This window comes from Corvus brachyrhynchos, unplaced genomic scaffold (genome assembly GCF_000691975.1).
Source record: "Corvus brachyrhynchos isolate BGI_N302 unplaced genomic scaffold, ASM69197v1 scaffold258, whole genome shotgun sequence".
NCBI classification, from domain to species: domain Eukaryota; kingdom Metazoa; phylum Chordata; class Aves; order Passeriformes; family Corvidae; genus Corvus; species Corvus brachyrhynchos.
The window spans coordinates 294,750-311,980 of NW_008240122.1; the positions used below are offsets into that span (position 1 = coordinate 294,750).

Genomic DNA, 17,231 nt, shown 5'->3' on the forward strand with positions numbered 1-17,231 from the left:
GGAAAGGACCAGAAAGTTTGGATAACAGATGATCTCCTAGATTTCCCTCCTGCAAGGCCTCGTAGAAAGGATCATACAAGTCCCAGAGGAAATAGGGTGAACAGAGGAATACTAGCAACTACATAGGTGAGCAGTTTCACATGAAGAGAACTTTTTCCAACCGTGGCTTTTGATTTTTGTTTCTGTTCTTTTGTTTGCGTAGTTCTATTTCAGTAATAGATTTTAAAATGAGAGTTGGTGTTTAATTGGGGGAAACCATTTGAGCTAAGTTGAGGGTAGATAAAAACGAGCTTTGAAAGAAAAAGCCTTCATATTGGTGTAAATGAGTAAAAATCTAGAAGCAGTATCTGGAGATTTAATTTTAACCAAGTAATTGAAAATGGCCATGCATTACCCTGTATAAACTGTAGAAGAAAAATTATGCCCTTAAATGGCTCAGTCATCATTTAAATGGTGATCTGTTCATTAGTGCTGGGAAATGAAATGGAAATCCATTTCAATTTTCTAGACAATTTAAATTTTATTGTCCATAAAATTCCACAAAACAGTAAAATAGTGTCCTTTCTCACAAATTGCAGAGGATTTAATCAGATTTGGCATTTTATTAATTCTCATCATGGTTAAACCTGCTAGTGAAAACATTGAGCTGAAGTTATCCTGTGTCGGTAAAAGTGTCCCACTGGTGAGTCTGCCCTGGTATGTTTGGAATAGAGATAGATTTTGCAGCTGTTATCTGTGTGTACACTTAGTTTCCTCTTGGTAATCAAACTGGCACATGCAGCAAGATCTTGATGATGCTCCATGTTTTTAGCATGTGTACTTCAGTGTTGCTCTAGACTAATCCCTTAGGACATTCCTGAAGATGTTGGGATACATATGCTGTTCTTTACAGGAACTGTAGTTGTTGTAACTAGTTGTGAAAATCGGTACATTTCCTTGCCATTCTGTTTTACCTTATCAGAGGTAAACCTATCTTGTGGGGAATAAAATTTGGAGAGGTAATTGGGAAATTCCACTTTCTGTAGAATCTTCCTTTTTCTCTAGTCTTACCTTTGATTTACCATGATGGCTTTTCCCATTTCAGATCTTGCTGTTCCATATTGTTATATGTTGACTGAAAAAAAATTTGATTCTGCAAGGAGCTTTCTGTGGACTCATTGATTAAACAGTTCCTGGAAAGTCTGTTTGCTATCAAGGGCTAAGGCCCTAATTTCAATAAATGAGTAGGTATTACTGTGTTTGGAGTTAGTCATAGCTTTCTGTCAGGTTTAAAAATTTACCTGTAAGTTGAGGCAGAACATACATCTTCCCGTCTGGTTTATGATGCACTTTTGGATGTAAAATGCTGCTACCCTCACTGGGACTCACCAGTCAGTGGAAGTGCTGGGCTTTTCAGAGAAATGGATGCCTTCAGGTAATTTAAGTAAGAAGAGTCAGGTGAACTCATTGGTTTGCAAGTGCTGTTTGTTTATAGAATAAGAGTGTGCAGCCCTGTTTTCCTGAGAGACACTCGTGGCTAGGGATTTCAAAGACTATCAGCTTAAGTCTCACTGTATCCAGGATGCTCTTCTCTTTAATTCCTTTTGGCATCATGCTTCTGTTGTCTTCTGTAGGTGTCCCTTTACAGCAGAACTGTAGCGTATAACCAGATTCTTACTCCTTAGTTTTGCAACCAAAAACACATCTAAGTCCTCACAGGCTACTTTTGACTTGTGCATCTGATTACTTTAGTCATCTGCTTTTCTGCAAGCACATTGGCTGCAGTGGAGTCTATGGCTGCCATTAAATCCCCCCCGGTGACTGTTGGCACCTTTCAGGGTAAATATAATACTAAACTGTAGCTGTCAAAACAAATGAGTGATGAGCTTTGTGAATCAGGATTCCTGCCATTTTACTTGTTTGGACACTTCTCAGTTTGTCAAAATCCAGATTTTACAGTGTTAATTAGTGGGACTGTATCGCAGGGGGTCTGATGCTGCTCAGTGCCGGTGTGCCACAACCTTCCTAGAGAGAGTGTCCTCCCAAGAACAATTAATTCTTCCAGGGGCAGTGGCAGCAGGCCTCCCTGGGCAGCAGGGGATTTCAGCAAGTGTAGCACCTTCTCAGCTACAAGCAATTCCAGCTCTTGTGATTCAGCTCCCCGTGAAATCACCCAAGGCGAACCCGGGGACAGAGAGACAGGAGCCTCGTATGGCAATTCCACCGAGGGGGCTTTGCTCTGTGAAGGGGAGGCCATGGACAAAGGCTCCCTCATCAGGGGCAGAAACGGGGCTTTTTATGGGAAAGGCAGGGGGTGGGGTAGAAACCAACTAGCCAACTGGGTACAGGCTATTGCCATATAGAAACAAGGCATGCTGGGGGTGGTTCACTTTCTCACCATGACCTTGAGGAAGGTTACTTATCTCTGGGAGAGTCTTTTTGCTCTCAGGCCTCTGTCCTCCAAGGGAGTGCTCCACAGGACTGTGTTAATTAGTCAAGTGGTGCTGTGCAGAGGTTGGAGCCTTGGCCAGGGAGGTAATTGCCACCACCCTTCCTTTGTATGGATTGGCAGGAGGCTTCATCTTCTCTTTTTGTAAGCAGGCTTTTTAATCCAAGATGCAGCCTTTCATAGAGAGCAGAGTGGTGTTGGCCCTTCACTGCCAGTTTGGAGAGAGCTGTTTATGTTGAAAAGCTTTCTTGTAGGGCTGATGCTGAAGTTTGTTCTATTGGCTTGTACTCACTCTGGCTCTGATTGCGCCTCTGATCAGTTTTGCTATGTATGTTCTTCCACGCTGTTTATCTTAGCCCAAACATGCTGAAGGCAACAGCAAAACCTGTTAGAGAGTTATACTGTGCGTGATGCTTGTGAGCCAAAACACCTGTGACTGCTGCTACCAGCTGTGTGGGTCCTTCCAGATCAAAATAAAAAGCCCTTGGGTTTTGAAGCATCCCTAAGGCACGCTGGAGTTCAGCATCTTTGGAAAGTTTGGTAATTGCCAACACTTGCCTCTATTCTTCCATATTAAGTCTTAAGCTGGCAAAATGTAAGTCATTGCAAGTTGATGAGGTAACAGGAGTTCATATGTCTGTGCTGCTGGAGTAGCAGGCTCCTTTTATTTCGCAGAGTTAGGAAAGGGTGTGAGGACAGAAGCAGTGGGAGCTGCTTGTGGTGTTTGTTCCTTAGCTGTTCTTAATTTTGCTTTCTGCCCTTACACTCTGCAGACAGCCTATTTTAAGGTGCACAGATGTTTCTACTACTCCAGTCCTTGGTAGTTGCTTAAGTGGCTTCTCAGAGCAGCTGTTCCCTTGTTTATGTCTCTGACATTCACTTCATTGCAGTTCTTGTTTTTTTGGTGATGGGAAGATGAAAAAACCCCATGTGCTGATGCTCTGTTGTTTAGCCTTTATCAACTGTATCCTCACTGGTGTCCTACCCTTCTGCAGGGGAGACATTTCCGTTGTAGCTGGAGCCCACTGTTGTCCTTCTCTGTCCCAATTTTGCTGCCAGCAGGGTGATTTCATCAAATGTGATGATGAGAGTGAGAAGATTTGCAGTAGGATTCGACTAAGAGTTTAATAAAATTTGCCTGTGGTCTCTCATCTTTCATCTTAGAAGTGCTTGTGCCACGTGGATTGACGTGCATGTCCCTCATGGCCTGTTCCAGCTTTCTGCTTTGCTCTTTGCCGTTAAATTGATTTTCAGACTTGCTCAGTAGTGTGCCAGTTCTCTGATCTTTGCCATTGCTACTGCCTTGCTTCGGAGGTGCAAATTACAAGCTGGTGGCATGAAAGAGGGAGGTGAAGCAGTGTATTGTTTCAGTCCAGGAGAATAGAGAGCCGTGGGAAGAGCAGGATTTAACAGTTACTGCGACAGCGTGGGGGAGAGCTCCTCTGGGAATTTACTTTCACTTAAAAAAAAGTCTTTTTCCCAGGTTGTGAAATTCAGGAAGTGATGTACATATTAAGACTAGCAATTGTAATTTGTTTTATAGCAGGTGAAAATGTTCTGGATATATATTGTGAAAAGTCATGAAGTGCAGAAAATTAATTGACCTATTAGATTTTGGCTAAGTTGTTTACTTTTATTCTTTACTACCTAAATTGAATTATATCTTTATATATTGTGTTAGTAAAAAAACAAAAGGTAGGTAAAAGATTACAAATAGGAAACTTTATAATACACAAAGCTTCTTAAGAAGTAGCAAATTAAGCAGCTTTGGGTCTGTCTGTACTGTTCTAGAAGGTTGTGTAGATACTTGATAAGTACATCTTGGTTTTGAAGCTTTGATATCAGGTGACAAGACTACAAATAACAATTCTATCAAAACTAGTTTGGTAAACAATTCTTTAAGATACCTGTTCAGTTTGGTATTTTCTTGTATATTGTATTTAACAGTTCAGTGTTTTCCTTTTAACTGCATGCTCTCTACGCATAAGTAGGCATAATTACCACTAATCAAGACCCCTAATCTCAAGCAATTATAAACTCTTATATTGTTCTAATTGCACATTTGAAAATAATGTCATTTTCTCACATAATTATGAGATGATCCATGCAATTATTAATTTCTGCTTTTCTTTTTATCTGATCAGTGTTAATTTTGTGTGACCTCACAATGTGTTATCTGAAAAATGCCCTTGAGACATGCAGTTTTTGTGGTTAATTTACGATTGTGTTTCGTATTCAGTAAGAAGTCATACACTGCAACAGATTTTCAAGGCTGTGCTTTCTCTCAGCCTTCTATGAACTGAATAATTTGTTGTAAACTAGGAACTTGTTGGTGAAGCAAAAGTGCAATTATACATTTAGATCATCTACTATTTGCAAATGGAGGTGCTTGCTCTTTGAACAGTACTTAGGTTAGTGCAGTATGTAAAAAGGGTTTATTTCGGTTTTTTAATTGTTAAGTGGAATTTACATACAGACAGACTTTCTGGATCAGCTTTCCAGACAGCAAAAATGAAGGCAGTTTGTTTTCAGAAAGCACTTCAAGTCTTGGGGGAAAGATATAAGAGATTGTTCACTAGTTGGTCTCACTTGTTGCTGTGTAGTTCTTCTGCGCACATTTTGTGTGCGAGGCCACTGGATGAGTGCATTTTGAACAAATCATCATCAATCTGATGATTCATCTCAGGAACCGAATGCAGCACTTACATCTGTAATTGGGGTAATTGTAAACCTCTCATTCTTACAGATAGAAGTTCTTCCTCTTATAATACTAAAATCAGACCCCAGATCTTTTACTGTGGTAGCTGAGGCCTACACTGGCTTGTATTTATTCCTCTATTCTCACTTGTTACATCATTTAAAGTAGCAGATGATTTGGTGACCTTTCCAACCTGTGTCTGACCTTCATGATTCACTTGTGGGTAATTTGCTACTGCAATTACTGTGGTCCTATCTGTGACGCTTAAATGGGGTATCACAGACTGCAGTGTAAAGGAGCAGCCACACTGTTGGGGACAACATGTTTTCCTTCATTGTCAGAAAAGAATATCAATGTCAGGGGGTGAGGGCTATGTAATTTCTGAGGGATCTTGACATTCCTGGAGAGGAGATGCTGGAGATTTTGCTCTGACATAAACAGCCCAACTTTCTTCCTTTAGTAGAGTGTGTGTTTCTGAAATCATTCTGGGGCTGCAGTCTACTGCAGTGGGTTCATTTCATTATTCCTTTGAATGGAAGGAAAGGCACACAGCCAGCTATTTCTGTGCAGAGGAGTTCAAGGTTTAATATGCTAATGTATCTACTCAATATAAGGCTGCAAAAATCCTTGGCTTTAATGTGTCTTTAATAGTAATAAAATGGTTAGCTAATGATAAATTAAGGATTGTGAGTTTGGGAATAAAAAAAAATCTAGGCATGAATAATTTTTCTTGCCAAGATAATTGTCATACTGGAGCTTCAATTTGCAGTGGAAATTGCTTGCTTCATAATAATCAAAATATAGGACCAAATTTCTGGTTTTTCTTTAGGCTTCGTGTAGCTGGACATTAATGGCACAGAGTGGGGACTCCGTTTTACCTGTGCTGGCATGGAGCTATATGTGCCAAGGTACTGAACTCCCAGGTTCCACTGTTTGCCAGAGAGCAAAGAGAGAGTTGTATGGATACAAATGTGGTTGTCCAGAAATCTACAGATAAGAATCTGCTTGCCACCCTCTCCCTAATTTGTCACCTATTCCAGTGCTGTGCTGGCTGCCTTGTGCTGCTGCAGTCTCCTGTAGGGTTGTGTTTGCACCTGCCTAACAGAGAGCAAACCAGGACTTAGAGAGAGGTAATGCTGTTCTAATACAAAATACTCATGGATTAAGGAGCTCTTATGGTAAAACTGTTTTTTAAAGCCTTTTATCATTCTCTGCTACTCATTGCATTGGACTTCCTGGTATGATTTGCTCAGGCACAAGTTAAGGTTAAAGAGAGAAAATATATGTTTCTGGTCATTGTATCCCTATTCATGACATGCTCTCCACTTTTCTTTAAACTGAGTGTGCACCTTTTTCTGCATATTTTTATACCTGTTTTTACAGAGGAGTAGATGGAAAAAGGGAGAGCTGTTCTCTACAGAAATTCATGAAAAGAAAAGAAGTCATGAAGCATCAAGAAGGAATTCTGCAGAAAATCAGCAGTGTAAAGGCCTTGAGCAAGCCTAAATTTAAATTACATCTCTTAATGATCAGGGCAAAGACAGTCCTGTAAGTTTATTTTGCACAATATCAAAGGTTTTTGTTGGTCATAGAATCCTGGAGCATCTTAGTTGGCTTAAGGATATCTGCCTGTAACGCTGACCTGAATAAATACCTGCATTCTCAAGGGAAGGAGTGGGATGAAGATTTTTTTAATAGCTGGTGAGGGAGTAAATAAACAGCAAAAAGGGGTATTTCAGTAAGGCAGAATCTGTTTTTTGTAAATATGGCTTCTCATTTATTTGTCTTGAATGGAAAAGATATGATACAGTTTGGTGCTTGTTTTGGGGGACAGGAAATGATTAAGAGGAAGAACTGACTCAGCAAGCCAGAGCACTTACAGGTGGTTATCATTGCATCTGCAGTCTGACTGTTCCTCTCCCTCTACAGCCAACCTGTCACATATCACTGACCTGATTCACAACAAAGGAAAGCTCCCCTTGAGGCTTCCTGTCTTTCCATTTCATTCAGGGCTGGATTGGCTGAAAGAGCCTCAGCCCCGGCCTCTGCAAGCTATCAAACCTGGCCGCTGAGGCTGCCACCAGCCTGCTGCTCTGTCTTGGGCTTCAGCAGATGGATCTTCTCAAGTCCTGTGTGTTTTCATCTGCTTCTCTCCACGCCTGAAACATTGCCTTTTTTTCTTCCTCATGTTTATTCTTAAACCCATCTTGAGGAACCAGCTGGCTTCATAACTGTGTTGCATGAAGTCAGGAGGGCTGTTCAGAGGTCTGCCTCTGAGGGCTCTAGCTCTTGCCTCAGACCTCGCTGTGCTTTTGCCTGAAGAATATAAAACGTAATGCGAGTTTTTATGTATTATTAAACTTATGTCTATGAATTACTGACCCATGGTAGCTGTTTATTACATATTCCATCTTCTGCTTTGATGCATTGTTGTTGTCACACCGAGGTGGGTAACGATGACTCAGCTTACTACTGTGATAATGCACTTAAAGCCTGCAAATCTGTCACTGGCGGTATTTCAACACAGGCACTATAAACCTGAGACAAAAAATTAAAGTATTTGCTGTCAAGCTATTTCTCTTAAAATTCTTCTGTCTTCTGTTGTGGTTTCATAAGGTTTTCGGGTACTACTGAATTGTTTGACAAAGACAAACAGTTGTGTTTCAGGAATTCTGATGCAGGACTTGTTCTTACAAAAATAGGCGGTGGTCCTCAATTTGTAGTGCTGAAGGTGACCTATAAAACACTTGCGCTCATCATGCCTTGCTAATAAAGCACCTGTATTTTCATGCATTTTTATGAGCCTGGCATTTCCAGTCTTAAAGCCCAGTGGAACACAGACTGATCATCACAACTTACCGTGTATTATCTCTGTGGTTTTTCTTCTTTTTCACAGCCCTTCTGTATGCCACCATTTTTGGTAATGTGACAACCATATTTCAGCAAATGTATGCTAACACAAACAGATACCATGAAATGCTGAACAGTGTCCGGGACTTTTTAAAGCTCTACCAGGTCCCTAAAGGACTGAGTGAACGTGTGATGGATTACATCGTTTCCACCTGGTCAATGTCCAGAGGAATAGATACTGAAAAGGTAAGTAAATTAAACTGCAAGGAAAGAAGTCACATCCTGAAAGTAGTCCATTAAAATAAACAGGAGGTACTGTCTTAGTAAAGGAGACAAATATTCTTTAAATAGTTCTAAGTAGTAGCTTCCTGTAATTTTAAACTTTCAAATACAGTGTTTCGGCTATTCCATCATACAAACATATGCTAGTGGTAAAAGTATGTATGTTTTGCTAGTGAAATGGCATAAAAGAGTATAAAAATTATAAAGGAAAAAGCTTGGTTTACAATAAATAAAGGTGATAAGTAAATAACAAGTTCCATATTGTAACACAACCTCACAATTTTTCCAAATGAGATTTTTTTGCAGTGTTTCTTGTGAGGTTGTTTGCAGCTCTGTGGGCCTGAAAACAAAGTAATTCTTTTTTGTCATTGGAGAATTTGAATGTAATATTCTGTGTGCAGGCTAAAGATATTAATGAAAACTGGAAGTATTTAATAATGTATTGCTTGAAACCTATCTTATGTAAGGCAAATGTTATCATTCTGATTCACTGAATTTACAAGTAAATTGCCATTGTGTCTTTTAAGATAACAGACGGCCTTTCACCATGGCAAATGTACAAAAGTAATTCCTTGTCGCTTTCATATTAGTTGCCAGCTTTTGTGGAGATACAGTTTTTCTTCTGCTTGTAAAGAGACATGATTTTTGGGGTGGATCATTCAGGAAATCATACCAATGCTCTGGTCACCAGTCTCCTGGTTGGCAGGTTAGCTTAGTATTCTGAACTGTGAGTGATGCAGTTAAAGAGCAAACAGTGTCATTTCTGTACAGCTGTTAAAGCATCGTTATGAAGGAGTAGAACAGATGTGGCCTTGCACTGAACTGTCTGGAGACTGAGGGGCACACAGGGCACTGTTTGCTTTCCTAAAAGGTCTTCAGCATATCTGCCATTTTTAAATCCCAGACACGATTCCGTAAGCACTGTCTGTCACACTGGCTTTCAGAAAGAAATGGTATTTTAGTGCTGGGTAGTGCTGATTAGAAGCTGTTCTGCATGTTTTCTCACAATCTGTCTTTGTGTGGGGTTGTGATTTGAAGTAGGTGCACTTGGGGAAGGTGGAGAGACATCTGAGGATACATAGTGTAATGAGTGCTGGTGCTTTCATTCAGCCCCCAGTACAAACTCCTGTCATCATTTTTACAAAACAACAAGAAAAAATTGCTATGTAAAACATGGGGGGGGGGGCGGTTTAGCTTATCTTCAAAGTTCATTCTTGGCTTCCTTTGATAAAGAGAGAAATGCTTTAAGGATGCAGTTGGAGACAGCAGAATAATCAAACTGGGCACAACAATTCCCAGTGTAGTCTTTGAGAATTATCTTAATAAACAGGAGAAAAGTCTCTAATTCTCAGGAGGTCTCAAAGAGGTTAATATGGTGCTGTTTTCAATAACTGTTTTGTTCATAGCTGAGCTGCCACTGGCCATGACTGCTTAACCAAGAGCTCAGCTTTCATCTGCACAGCAAAAGCTATGGTTGGCTGTGCCATAAACTCCCAGGTCTGAGCTCTGTTGGTTTGATGCCTGTGTATAACTTCTGGGATGTCTTGCCATGAATAAAACATGTATTGCTTGTGAGACAGAGCCGTGGTAGTTGTGCTCCTCTGAAACACAGCGCAGCTTCCTACAGATGAGGCAAAGATTTAAATAGGAACTGAGCACTGAACTGATCTTACCACTCTTTTGTAGGCCACGAATTTGTCAATTCAGTGTTAACTGCACACATGCTAAGTTACAAGTCTAGAAAACACCCGTACAACAAAATTTAACCAAGAGCTACTGAAAGATTCTAAAGTTGGTCCATGAAGATACCTCCCATACAAATGGAAGTCTTCTTCCATTTGTCTGTAACTCCCAAATGCCTTAAACCCCTTTCATTTTTTTAAGTCTGGAGACATCTTTAAATGGAGAATGGAAAATTAGTTAACTTCCTCTAAGACTGCTGTCCAAAAAAGGTTTTGGATAACAGCATAATTTTAAATATTCTCTTGTATATTCATGGCTTTTTGCTACTATTTCTGTTACAACAACCCTTTTTGTGTGTGATACTCAGGTAGCTGCAAAGTGTGTGTGTAATTCCAGTAGCAAAATTTGGCAAGAATATGCCACTAGAGAATATTTTTGTCACCAGAGTAAATGAGATAATGGAAAAGACAGATATGTCTCCTGCCTGCGATCCATGTTAAATGCTGGTCTTTCTGCCCCAGCCCATTTCTGTGAGCCTGGAAAACTGAGAACTGGCAGGTTTGGCAGCTCTTCTGTACAGGGCAGCCAAGAAAAATCATCCATGGGTGCCCTACACCTAAGCACTATAGAAATATATGTCTTTTCAAAAGTAGTATCGGCAATAAAAGGTCTGTTTGGAGGTGGGCCAAAGATGATGATATTGGTGGTAGAGTTATTTGTCTTTGGAGTACCAGGCATGATAACTGGAACCAGTGCCATGCACAGAATTACCAGCTTGGTTCTCTGCTCAGATCTTGCACTGAACCCCGTTTCAAAGTGTAGGCATAGCCATAGTACTTCCTGTGTCATGTGCCTTTATGTTTTCTAGGAGTATTTGCAGTGAGACAGTCTTCTCTTTCCATCTAGGAAAATAAGTGGGAGTAACTCTGAAGCTCAACCAGAATGTCCCTTAATTGGATGGAATAGTTACTACTAAGAAAATTTAAAAAAAAAAAAGAGGCCGACTTAGACTACTCAATGTTTTTCTCAAATAATATGTCCTGGATGTGCTTCATCGTAGGCTATCCCCCAAGGAGATTTTGTTATCCCCAAACCCTGTTCATGTTGCTTCTTTCCACTTTTAGTCTGTACGTGCAGCAGTGATTTTGTATGCTTTCCACTCAGCTGTCCGTGTTATATTAAAACCCTTCAGAAATGGCCCTGGCTGGTACCCGCTGTGCTGAGCATCAGCTTGTGTTCTCTTATGAGAACCATGAATTGCCGTGAGGAACATTGCATTTGGAAGATCAAAAGCTGCCCAAAACAGCATCATACCTTTAAGTCCCTTCCCTGTGTAAACAAAAAACTTGTTAGTGCCACTGAGGGGTAAATTTGAATACCTGCAGTTCTTAATATCATAAGTTAATTAAACTTTAAATAATCGGTTGTAGTTGTTAAAGCATATAACTTGTGCAGGCTTTTCGTGGAATCTGCCTATCAAAAAAGTGACCTGCCCTCTAGAAACAATTCTTCAGGAAGCTTTTCTTCAACACTTTGTGTACTGCTGTGCTCTAAGTTTTATTGTCTTAAAAACTGGAGGACTTCTGGTAATTCAATATCCAGCAGAGCATGTTGCTGAGATGAAAACAGCATTTTCCTTCAGATGTTATAAAGTAGACTAAGTTAGTATTGTGGCTTATGTGGATAAATAATATAAAAATAAACTTACAGACTGACACTAGAAATTTTACAAGAAGGAGGAAAGCAGTTCTTAAACCTTGTGTGGTAAACGAGCCATAGCAGGCACATAGAAGCCATGCACAGGAACTGATTGCCTGATTTCCTTCTCAGGTTTTGCAGATCTGCCCTAAGGACATGAGAGCGGACATCTGCGTGCATCTGAACCGCAAGGTTTTCAAGGAGCACCCTGCCTTCAGGCTGGCGAGCGATGGGTGCCTTCGAGCCCTCGCCATGGAATTTCAGACGGTGCACTGTGCTCCAGGAGACCTGATCTACCACGCTGGGGAGAGCGTCGACAGCCTTTGCTTTGTGGTCTCAGGCTCTTTGGAAGTAATCCAGGATGATGAAGTCGTTGCTATATTAGGTGAGTTTCAGAGCTGGTAATAGGCATTGTGCACAAATACAGATACGTACAGCATTTTTATAGCCTCTTCTACTCATTCTTTAAGAAGCTTCAGTTAAGTTTGTTTTACCACATCCTAGAGAGGTTTAAAGGGCAACTGTCTCATTTCCTGGTTGCTTCAACCCTGTTTTGTCTGGTCAGTGGAAACTACCTTAGCATGGGGTCCTGGTCATTCTTGGGGTTCTCCCTGTCTTGAGACATCTCCTTTAATTAGAAATTCCATTTAGGACTTGAGAAAACTTGTTTTTGAAGTGCCTGGCTTCCCTGCCTCACTGTCCCCGCCCCCACCCCCAGTAATAATCCACCTTTGCTGGAATTTTTCCAGTTATATTTATTTAAAATCTCATGTTGAAACAGTATTTATCTATTTTAAAGTCAAAGTAAAACATCTAGAGCCTTAACTTGGAAGGGCAGCTTTGGGTTGGAGGCATGGAAAAGAAACTGATGGGGTGTGAACAGCATTCTGAGGCAAAGCTAACAGAAAAGAGTGGGATAATCCAATAGATGTAGATGAATCATGGGGTGGCTGGAGCACTGAGGAGGTGATACTTATAATTTGATTCTGTCAAGCCCTTTTGTGATAAGGTAGATTCTCATGGTGGCTTAATCCAGTACCTGTCACTCATAGCACCCTGGAAAAAGAATAAAACACCTTGATAATCTTACTTTTTTCTGAACACATACACTCAGCTCTCCTAAGATGAATGTCTACCGAAAAAAGAGGAGGCTAATAAATATGCCGAGTTCCATTTTTCTCTACTTCTGAACAGGATTGCATGTATAGCATAGGGTAAAATTAGAGTCCTGGGGAATCAAGTTGATGCTACTTTGTCCCACACAAGAAGCTAAAAAGGTGAGAAGCTGGAGGATAATGGATTCTCTTTTGTTCTGGAATCACCTGTGCTGTTCAGTGCTATGTATTTGTAACTTCTGCTTGTCTATGCTGCACATCAAGAACTTGCTATCTTTTGCCATGTTGAATTCTCATGAATTAACATGACAAATGTAGAACACAAACTAAGATGTCTCAGTTTGTGTGCCTTCATGCCACCACCTGGGTTCAGCATGAGCAGAAAACCTCAAAACATCTTGCTGCTCTGTTTGAGTATAGGTAAAAAGCACTGAGATCGAATTTTTTTAAAATGTTCTTAAAGATACCAATTTTCTCCTCACCTTTACTGGTAACTCCTGCCTTTTATCATGACACTCACTTTAGAAAACACTCAGCTGAGATTGCTCGAGGAATCAGTGTTAAGGAAACCTAACTCCTAATCTCTGTTGCTGCAGAGTGATAGCTGGGGATAAATGAGGCTGTTCCCTGGGTATCTGGATGAATAGACACATTTTATTGTTGCTCTTCTCCGGGGATGTGACTATTGATCCTCTTCCCTCCACAACTTTTTATTTTCTTCTTCTTCTTTTTCTTTTTAAATTTGGAGTCAGTTCCCTGGCTCTCACTGAAGTTGGTGAGTTCTGTCATTTTCTTTGTGAATATTGTAAATGGAGAGGAAATTAACATGAAGTGGGATCTATTTGTGATTCTGTGAGATTTCATTTCGCATGTGTGTAGATTTTTGTGTTTCAGTTTCTGGACTAAGGAATCCCTTTCCTTCCACACGTGTGTACCTTCCTCCCCCAGGCTGTGAAGACTTCTGCTGAGGGTTTCTCTATCCTGAGAAGAGATTATGCATTTAACTAAGTTTTTCACTATTCTAAATCAGTTAAACTTCTTTTTCCTTCAGCATTATGTAATTTAACCACCACTCTTACTGAAGGATGCTTCAGGAGATGGGTCAGGGTTTCCTCCCTAACTTCTTTGTACTCTCAGTTTGAAAACAATGTTTCAGGGGACGGGGTTTTTTGGTTGTTTCTGATTTTGTTTTTTAATTTCATATTTAGCTAAACTTGCCAAGTTCTTGATGAATGTATACCAGATAAAGCAAGGTATTGCAAGGGGGAAAAAGTGTATTGTACAAGAAACGTGATTGTTGCTGATCACTCAGCCTGAACAACCTATGCCATAAGTTTTATTTACTAGTTGCAACTAAGCATAGCTGTGAACACCAGGGATGTAACAGCAGACCATGTGAGAAATTCCTTAGGGTAATTTTAGTTAACAGGTATGTTGCAGAAACTGTAATCTTTTTTCTGGAATTCTGGAAATGAAAATGAAAAAAATAAGTGCACAAATTATTCAAGGTGAATTATTTACTCAGCTCTGGCTGTCATGTAATAAAGCATCCTTTGCAGCTTGCAATGGAGCCTGTATCTTCCTTGCAATGGAGAAATGAATTGCAAGTCTGAATCAGTCTGTGTGACTGCTGTACAGCATTACATAAACCAAAGGTAAACTGCACTTAATCCTTAAAGAATCCAGTTCATAGGAAACATTTTCAAGTTCTGAAATCATTTAAATTGCAGACTGGCATGTAAGAGTGTATTGTGTAGCCCTGGAGTGTATTGTGAACACTTGCATAATATCCTTCCAAATCAGTTCTGTGTAATACCCAGAGACAGGTACATTTTCAGTTCAGGCTTATGTTCTTAGAAGAAAGCACTGACTTTGATTGACTTGGATTAATACAAGTACTGAGTTGGAAGAAATTGCACATAGGCCAGCAGTGAAAAAATGTACTTTTTTTGTGTGTCCCCTAAGATTGCCTTTCCCATTAATTTAAATTAAGACAAAACCACAAAAATAAGCAAATTAAAAAAAAACAAAACCCAAACGTTTGCACGTTTGCAGTAAAAATTTAAATAAATCAATGTATTTTGTATGAAGTTTGATTTGTTGGGATTAAAGATATATCTTTTGAATTCTATGCAAAATTTCTGCTAACATACAGGAATTACTCATGTTCATGCAACAGAGTCTTTGGATTTGGTGAGTCAAAGAAACAGAAGCAAAAAATGTAGAAAATGACCTCTCATCCAGGTGATGGATTAATTTGTGATTCATTCCAACACAAATGAGTCAGAAAAATAAGACTTAGCAAGAAAAGCCGCTCTGTGCTATGTTTTCTGTGTTAATGTGTAAGTATGAAAGTGGGATTATGTAGAAGGGAAGTTTAGCTGGTGGGAAGCTGCCTGGATGAGACACAATTCTGTTTTCAGTACTTTGCTGTTCCTCCCCTGACACCGCTGTTACTGTGTGGGATGAAGTGCTGACGTACACTCAGCACTTTGTGGAAGACTGAGACAAATCACACAGTCCCTGCCCTGAAGAGAACTGAACGAAGCACAGGTCATGCAGGACTTCCATTAAGAGAATGTTTTCAACTTGGCTTTGCTTTTAACTTCTCTAAGCCCTCCCACTTAGCCTGATGCTGCTTTATCCACCTGAGACTGACAGTATCTCTTTGAACTACTCTTACTTAAAGACTGAGCCATTTATCCTGATGTGGTTAGAGAAATTGTGAGGGTTTGTCTCCCCCGTTAAAAACAATCAAGTGTTTATGTGCCCTTCATTTGGCAGCTCTAGTTTCTCTGCTTTGGAGCAGATCTTTCAGGCTGAGACACTGAACATCTGAAAATACGACTTTACTGCAGGTCTTTGAAAAGTTAAAACCTACTCATGATCAGGAGATTGGCTACGTTTTAAATTATCAAATAACTTCTTAAAAATATTCCTCCTGAATTAACTGTGTTCCAGGCACAGACCATAAGGTCTGCCTGCAGCTTTGTTTGGAATGTGCAGGGGAAAAGGCACTTTACTGCCCCCCAGCCATTTAGTCTGAACCTTTTAAATCTCTCCTCACCATTGCTCTATAGAAGAAGTGCTGGTTCCTGTGCTATGTCTCCAATTGCATGTGTGCTTAGATAATGTGATGAGAATTACAGAAAAGAATGTCATAGCAGCAAAAAGAATTTTTTGTACATATCTTCTGGAAATACATGGAAGGACTGGATAGGAGGCCTAATTACAAAAGGATTTATGTTGTGCTAATGTGCAAATATCTGAATGACTTAGAAAACCATTCTTGGTCTTTATAGGGAAAAACCAATTCTAAGTTAGAAATGACTGACATAATTGTACTCCAAGACTGAACAAAAAAGTCCCTCTTCTCTAGGAAGTCTGAAGGAAGGCAGTGATTCTGCGACCCAAGTTAGTTCAAACATTTTCTGCCTGAAATTGGGGGAATTTTTGACATTTAGGGAAACATACCAGTAAAAAGCTAGAGAGAGGAAGGAGAAGACCCTTGAAAATTAGGGTGACAAACTTTTTTTTCTAGATAGCGGTGGGGAAAGCATTGTCGTGTACTTAAATTTTCAGACTGCTGCAAAATTTGTCAATTAATGACTCTTAGAGGGCCTGACTCAGCAGCGAATCTTTACTTTTATGAAATATTCAAAGCTGCTGAAGTGGTTTTGATACTTCCTGCAAGGGGGCCATGTGTGTATGGAAGGTACGACTGGAGGTTAGTTTTGTGGACTTGATTAAAGATAGGGAGCTTTAAGCTTTTGTTTAACAATTGAAAACCAAAGCCCTGGAAACTACTGTTGTCTTCAGAGCTGAGCACTAGATGAGAAAAGTAGCATTTACTAGAAGATTTAGTTAGAAAGGAAAAACAACACCCTCCCACCAAACAGTTTGTCCCAAGTGTTACATTCCAGCTGTTCTGCATTTATGTTCTTGCTATCTTTATTTGAGAAAAAAACTTTCAAGAGAATAAACCTTTTCCTTGACTGTTGGTTTAGCATCACAGAATATCCTGAGTTGGAAGGAACCTGTGAGAATTGTTGAGTCCAACTCCTGAGTCCACAAAGGGCACGTAAAGTGAATGGGACACGAAGGCAGGAATTTATTGGCAGCAAGGAATATAATTGCTCTCCAAAAGGTCAGTTTGCTGTTGCTATTCCTTTTGCTGCTATCAAAGCTGAAAGGCAATAATAGAATGTAGGTATTATGTAAGTATCAAAGTATGCAGTAACACAAGAATGGGAATTTTTTTGGTGGGGGTGGGTTGTGTGGCAGGGAGTGTGCAAAGGTTGCACATAGATTTACATTAAAGATCACACAGGAGTTGAGGAAGTGAAATTTGCATGACCCTGGCTTACAGATCTTTTATTGTTATTTACAAAGCTACAAAGTTGACAAGATTGGAGACTGTGGTTTTTACATGATGTTGTAGGGGACCTTGATGTGCCATGTTTTGTTTCAGCAGGCT

The 17,231-nt window shown here is 40.0% G+C and overlaps 1 protein-coding gene across 1 annotated transcript in view; it reads left to right on the forward strand.

Moving 5' to 3' along the window:
* Window positions 1-17,231, forward strand: part of KCNH1 (potassium voltage-gated channel subfamily H member 1) — a gene marked incomplete at its 5' end in the record, with an annotated part of 167,430 nt that overhangs the window by 64,936 nt on the left and 85,263 nt on the right. Inside the window, 2 exons of the mRNA XM_008641688.2 lie at window positions 8,023-8,222; window positions 11,772-12,024. Of these exons, the coding sequence (XP_008639910.2) occupies window positions 8,023-8,222; window positions 11,772-12,024 (453 nt within the window). The remainder of the gene's footprint in view (window positions 1-8,022; window positions 8,223-11,771; window positions 12,025-17,231) is intronic.